Here is a 7,559-nt window from a genome sequence, read left to right as displayed (position 1 = left end):
GGGGGGGGGGGGGAGAGAGAGAGAGCGAGAGAGAGAGAGAGAGAGAGAGAGAGAGAGAGAGAGAGAATCCCAAGGAGGCTCCACAGACAGCACAGAGCCCAATGTGGAGCTTGATTTCACAAACCATGAGATCATGACCTGAGCTGAAATCAAGAGTCAGATGCTTAATGTACTGAGCCACCCAGGTGCCCCTACATATAATATTTTTTAGTAAAGACACAGTGAGTTCTCTAAACAGTCACAGCCTTTAAACAAAGCCAGAAAATAGAGTTCTGTATATTTTTCTGTGTATACAAAAGGTGACAGATGTACCTCTGACATAATTGAATGTATCAGGCCCTTATGGTAGACCCTATCTATAGTTATCTCCTTGTTTTAGATTATCATTCTTACATTTTTCAGGAGTATAGCTGTTAACATGAAATCCTGTTTATATAACAAAAATACAACACGAGCATAAACATATTTTATCTCACATAAAAGAAATCCAGGGTAGGAAGTCCAGGTTATTGCTCACTATCATCAGTGAGTGACACGGTGACCATTATGCTCCACTGTCTATGTTGTTTCTTTTTATCCTCAGGTTGCTTCATGGTCCAAGATGACCACTGATGCTCCAGCTATTATATTTAGGCTCTAGGTCAGTAGAGGGAGGAAATGGGAAAGAGCAAAATCACAGGGGTCCTAGCTAAGTCAGCTCCCCTTTAGGCAGCTATCAGCAGAATCCCACACAACACTTCTGCTCCAGTTACCTTGGGCTGAACATTTTCCCTGGGCCACATTTATTTACAAGGAAGGCTGAGAAATAAAGTTTTACTACAGGAAAAGTGACTAGTGGAAAATTGGCTTTCACTTAATAAGAAAAAAAAAGAGTAAATGGATGTTTGGGAGACAATCCAGCCATCTCTGCCACAGCAACTCTTATTTTAGAGTGGAAAATTTGGAGAGTGTCAGGTCTTCTTGTGCTAACTTACACAGAATAATTCCCAGAGAGCTCATACACTCCTCCTCCTATCTTATTTAATTGATAGTTATGCATTTTATTAATACAAAGTCTTTTCAAGATGAGGTTTTGTGTGGATAACCACATTTTTGGTTCAGACAAAACTGTGATCTCTCAAGCCAATTTTCTTTTTTTTTTATGTTTATTATTTTTGAGATAGACAAAGACAAAGTACAAGCAGGGAAGGGCAGAGAGAGAGAGAGGGAGACACAGAATCCGAAAAAGGCTCCAGGTTCCAAGCTGTCAACACAGAGCACTACGTGGGGCTCGAACTCACAAGCAGTGAGATCATTACCTAAGCTGAAAATGGAGCCATCCAGGGACCCTCAAACCAATTTTCTTTATCTGACTGGCATCATGGGTCTCTCTGTCTCTAAAACCCTCAGAAACATACATAAATCTTCATAAAGCTAAGCATATTAACAAAGCAAAACAGATCCTTCTCAAAATTCAAGAACAGTATCAGATCTGACTGTTTTAAAATACATATTTCAGTGGATAAGTATCTTTCCTTTTAAAGCACTTCACATAGTGTAAATTACTTATAAAAACTGATAAAAAAAACCCACTTTTTAAGAATGATCTTGCAGCTGCTTTTTTTAAAGTGCTGGTGTTTGTCACTGTGAATTGTGTGAACTCTATATAATTGATAAACAAAAATTGACAAACTAGGTTTTTCTGAAAATGGAACACTTGCCTGAACAAGAATACATACTAGCTTCCGTAAATGTAATTTTATTAGTCACTGGGATAGAACAAGCCAACTTCACCACTGGGATATAGTTATTCTGAATGACAAAATAAGCTTCTGGATTACTCCTGTCCACTCCTCAGCCCTTCTACAGGTCAAGGCATCTCCTGTATGTCATGGAAGGCATTGTGTTAGGGAAGAAATTAATTCTCTAGATAGTGCATCTAAGCCATGACTGGCCCACAGTAATGCTATAAATTAGGTAAAGTTTGTTCTTAATGCTTTGCTTGTCCTCTTTTCTCCCCTGTTCTGTTCAGGAAGTATTGACTGAGCAACTATAAGATATTAGGGACCAGTTTGAGGTCTGGATCTACAGAAACATGGACTGTGCCTTCGCTGAGTTCACCACATACACTTCCCATACCTTTGCTTAAGGATAGGGCCACCACTTGTCTCTGATGTCTCATGGCCCCAACGGGCTACTCTCTCCTTCACCTGGGTCTAGCCCTGTGGACATTTCCCTGTTTCCTATCCTCCTCCTTACCTTCCCACTCAGACTTCTGGATAGTTCTTCCATTTACATTTGGATCTTTTAATTCTTACCTTAAATGGAAGATAATTGTGGCAATATCAGACCATGTGTGAGAGTGTGGTATAGGGACGCCTGAGTGGCTCAGTTAGTTGAGTATCTAACCCTTGATTGGCTCATGTCATGGGCTCACATCATGATCTCCTGGTTTTGTGGCTTTGAGCCCCATGTTGGGCTCCACACTGACACTGTGGAGCCTGCTTGGGATTCTTTCTCTCCCTCTCTCTGCCCCTCCTGCACTAATACTGTCATCTCTCTCAAATAAATAAACTTAAACAAATATTTTAAAAAGAGTGGAGTATGGAGTTATCAGATTTTTTTTTAATAAGCAAGCACTTTATGCATGTAGTACATGCATGTTTGGCTAAAGTTATAGCTGAAATTTATCTGATCTTACTATGCATGTTTGTAACAACTAAAAGATGTTCCAATTTTAGATAATGTTTTAGTGTCCCTAGATTAATTCATTTAGTAGAAATTTTACCAAAGTGATTATCCTTTTGGTAGAAAACTCTGAAATTGTTGGGGGCAATTTATGAATAAATATATAGAGGAATCACTGAGATCATGTAAGCAGTTAGATTTCTAGGTAAAGCCAAGCTCCACACCCCCCAAAATTGCAATATAAGTATGCCAACTTTTGTCCGTTTATTCATTTGTATATGAATACAAGAAATATTTATGAAATGTGGACTGACTCTATTTTAAGTGGTTAACAAAATAAATGTAGCCTCCATTCTCATAAAATATAGTGTAGTGAGAGTGATAATAATAAATTAAATGCAACAAACAAGATTAGTTCATGCTCAGAAAAAATATTATGAAGTATGAACAGGGTGCCGTGACAAATAACAGGATATCCTGACCAACGGGTTCAGGAAGGTCTCTATAAGTTTACAATTAGGATGAAACCCTAGTTTTAAAAGGAGCCCTGTTAGAGAATCCCAAAGTTTGTTATTTCAGACTGCATTATCCAAAACGGTATGGCATTTATAAATTGGCTTTGACTCCATTGACGTATCTGGTATATGAACTTTCATCATGCCCAATGTCAGCCAAAGTTTTGATTTCTAAGCAGAGATACTGTTTCTTAAAAATACTTTTTCTCCAAGGCTAACAAAACCTAAGGCTCTATCTGGGGTGTTCCTTTTTGCATATGGCGAAATGCTGCTAACTGCACAGTTGTTCGGTGCGTGTGCTAACCGTGCATCTCTTTCTCTTCCTCTTGTATTACCAGGCCTCCGGAACCTGTTTACAGCACTGTGAACAAACTGTGTGATAAGCCTGCTTCTCCCAGGCACTATTCCCCTGTTGAGTGTGACAAAAGCTTCCTTCTCTCAGCTCCCTACCCCCACTACCACCTAGGCCTGCTCCCTGACTCTGAGATGACCAGGTACTGCATGCGCTTCCTCACTTCATCTTCTCGAATTGCATGTGCTTCCACAAGGATGAATGGGTAGAATCCACCTCTGCTCACTTCTGTTGCGCGTGACATCTTCCTTGGTGGAGAGATGTTCTGCTCCTTTGGTGCAATGGGAGAAATTAAGAACATTGCCTTTTTCCCCCCCTGGTGTGATCACAGAGCACTCAGACATGATCACATGATATTCCAAATGTTCTTGGTTCCCATGCATTTTTAAAAAGGTATTAACTATATTTTTCCAGAAGAATTAATTTTGGAATTTAATTAGTTCTATTTTCCTCATACAGAAGTATAAAAGAGCATGTATGCAGTGCATTTTTTAATAATGTTTAATAAGCACTTACTATGCTCCAGGCATAACAAAGCCTAAGAAGTAGGTACTGTTATTGCCATTTAATATTTTAACAAAAATATTAAATTAATACCACTACTCAGTTGACTCCTTAAGGCATTAAACATCTTGCCCCAAACTACAGAATTAGCTGGTTCTATCTAACCACAAAGAATTTTAACCTTTATGGTTTGTTACAGTAGGTATTTACCACATCCTCTTTATTTAGTTACTACCATTTTATATAAGAAAACAAAAGTTTAAAGAAGTTAACTCGTTGCCCTCAGTATGATTTTGCAAATAAATGCTGAGTTCAGATTTGACTTAGAATGTTTTGAGTCTTTCCACAACTTTGTAAACAAACCATCCTAAGTCTAAAGGTAGAGTATGAGTCTGCATCAGTATTCTAAAGTATATGTATGCTAAATAAGAAAACCTCATCTTTACACAATTGTCAAATTCCCAGAGAGAGGACAATAATAAAAGGAGAATATGGTGTTCCATAAGGTACTTCCAATTCTGTTTAAATCAGGAGATCTCAATCATGATGTTCCTACATATAATGAGGTGCTTATCTACTTATGTTCTCAGAATACCTTTATATGTCTTCATAATACAATTAGGACTGTGAAAATATGCATTTTGGAGTAATTCAAAGTGCAAATGGATAGGTCAAGAGGGTCTCCTTAGAACATCATCTCTGGTTTTTTGGTTTTTGTTTTTTTCCAAAGAAAAAGTTAAAAGTCAATTATTGGTCTTTCTAGAGCAGTTAAATAACAAATTTAATTATACATAACATCTCTAGACATAGATGAGAAAACATATTTTTGGCTACATAATCAGCCAGGGCATTTTCACTAATTTGTAACAATTAAAGCCTAACAGCATTTAAAAATGCTTTATAAATATTAATTAAATCTTCTTATATTTTTAACAAATTATAAACACTACTTCTTGATACATTGAACCAGACAATTTTGATACGAAGAGGGCCAAGATACTATAGCCATAGGGAAGTGAGAAGGTACGTACGCGCACACACCTACAATAATGACTTCCTGGTATTTAGGCATCTGTAATCAGCTATGCAAAGTCTGCTACCACTTACTGAGCTCTCCTCTGTGTCAGGCATTTTGTTAAGTACTTCTTAAGATTTATTTCTTGTAACCCTGATAGTCATCTTATGAGACAGATGTTATCAATATCTTCATTTTACAAGTAGGGAAATTGAGGCTTGGAAATCACCTGACATGCCCCAGATCATCTAGGACTAAGTGGCAGGGCTGGGATTCAAACCCAGGGGTTCATTAGCACCTGCATCAGCATGGGCCTGATGGCAGAGACATTGTTGCTTGCTGGAAAAATTCTCCACCCATTTAACTTTTTCTCTCCTTTCTCTATTTTTATCCTGCCTTCTCATCTCCCTTCTGACTCAGTGTCAATGGATCTTTTTTTTTTAATCCATGCTTTTTTTTTGATAACCCTAAAAGTTGCATTTCTTGCATCCTACTGGAAATTTTGATGCATCCCTCTCTTAAAACTCACCAATAAGCAAATTGTAGAATCCACCTTTTATGTAGATCTACTAGATATAATTCTTGTTCAGTTTACTTTCTGTAATTTATATTATGAAGACTATGGGGTTTCTTTTTGTGTTTTTCCCAAATTGAGATAAATTATGGTATAATGTGGAATATGTCTTTTTCAAATTACATACCTGCAGTAATCCTATATACCAGTCTCCAACCCTCACCCTCTATCACCCCACTGGGAATTCTATTTTCTAGTCTAATTCTGTCCCCTTCTTTTTCCTCTTCCTTCTTTTTTTTTTTTTTTCATAGTTTATCCTTCATTTAAAAAAAAAAAAGTCACACGCATTTACATATATAATCATCTACATATCTACATCTATATATACATATATGCACCCATTTTAGTGGCATTGTCATCAATACACTGACACTGAAATTCTTGACTTCACCCCACTTTGCTCCCCTTTCACACTTGCCCAACTCAGCAAATGGCACATTTACCCATCTCATTATTCAAGCCAAAACTTGAGATTCATACCTAAACCTGTTCTCCCTCTCAACCAATGTATCCCCAATCTATTCACATTCCTCTACGTCTATTTCCACCACTTGAACCCAAGCCTCTATTATCTCCCACCTACATACAATAAATAGCCTCCTAATTGGTCTCGCCGTTGCTGCTGTTGTCCTCCTGATTTATGCTCAGTGCAGCCCAGGTGATCTGTTAAAAATACAGATCACATCTCTTTCTCTTCTTTTGCATTAGTCTAAAATGCAAAGTCACTAATACAGCATCCAAGCTCTGCATGACCTAGCCCTTGCCTGCCTCTTAAACATCTCATTTCACTCTTCCCTTTGCTGATCACACTATTCACATTCACAAAATGCACTAAATCTCTTTTTATTTCAAGTGCTTCACAAATGCTCTTTCCCCAAACTGAAAAGCTCTTCTTACACTTTGCCTTGTTAACTTCTGGTCATCTTAGATGGAAGCTTCAATTGCACTTCCTCAGAGAAGCTCCCTGAAAGAGAAAATCTGGTCCCTATTATATTGTCTTCCTTTTTTTTTTTTATTCATAAGACTCAAGCAATTTATAATTATACGTTTATTTGAATTATTTTAAAACCAAACTCCCATCTCACACTCTGTGCTACAAGCTCACTGAGTGGAATTATGTCTGTTTTGTGCACTGCTATCCCCCTAACACTTAGCACAGTGTCTGGCACAGCAGCAGCTCCAAGCTATCGAGCAACTAAATAAACATGGAAACAAGATCTGCAGACAAGCAGACAGATCCCTGTTTTGGGAACACATGGTTAAAGCTGTGCTTTACTCAGGTCTTACTGGATACATAAAACAACCCCAGGAGTGAATGAATCTATGCATGGGCACAAATAAGAGCAGAGTAGAGCTCACTTTGTATGAGCACTTTCATCTTAAATTATCTCAATGGTCAGTATATTATTAATGCATTAGGTAACTGTTCTTCTTGAAAACTGAGTAATTCCTTTCAGAGATCATAGACTTCCTCTGCCAAGGAAAACACCACTCTGAGCACATGTTTCTTGAAATGCAGCCTTTAATTCAAGGGAAAAGTTCAAGGATTCTAGTTCCATTTATGACACCATCGCTTGCTTTTTCCTCTGTGACCTTAATAATCTGTAGAATCTCAGAGGTACATGAATACTTAGAATTAGATAGACAAGCTCTTATTCAACTCTATAATGATAAGGAACTCAAACCAGTATCTTCATGAATGTATATCTTCTCTACGTAGATTAGAATGTATGTTACTATCATAGATTAGAATGTGAGCTAGCCCTGTGGAAGTTAGCATGTGAAACCACCCTTATTATGTGCACCAGCTTAATCCCTAATCAGCATTCAGAAGAACAGAGGCCAGCCAGTCAGCAGAAGCAAGGGGAGCCAATCATCTCTATTCTGTGCATTTCAATAAGAATACCCAAATTTTCAGCACTTTGATTTGAT

At 37.8% G+C, this 7,559-nt stretch overlaps 1 protein-coding gene across 6 annotated transcripts in view; it reads left to right on the top strand.

Annotated features, from left to right (window-relative positions):
- DLG2 (discs large MAGUK scaffold protein 2) overlaps positions 1 to 7,559 on the top strand; it is a 2,103,489-nt gene that overhangs the window by 1,642,557 nt on the left and 453,373 nt on the right. For 5 of the 6 annotated variants that reach the window (XM_040489720.1, XM_040489714.1, XM_040489715.1 and 2 more), the window contains one exon: positions 3,521 to 3,676. The exons of the other annotated variant lie outside the window; for it this stretch is intronic. In XM_040489720.1, coding sequence (XP_040345654.1) covers positions 3,521 to 3,676 — 156 coding nt within the window. The remainder of the gene's footprint in view (positions 1 to 3,520; positions 3,677 to 7,559) is intronic. 6 annotated transcript variants of the gene reach the window in all.

The sequence above is a fragment of the Herpailurus yagouaroundi genome, unplaced genomic scaffold (genome assembly GCF_014898765.1).
Source record: "Herpailurus yagouaroundi ecotype Mexico unplaced genomic scaffold, PumYag 180, whole genome shotgun sequence".
In the NCBI taxonomy this organism is placed as follows: Eukaryota; Metazoa; Chordata; class Mammalia; order Carnivora; family Felidae; genus Herpailurus; species Herpailurus yagouaroundi.
This window is presented reverse-complemented; position numbering and strand designations above follow the sequence as displayed.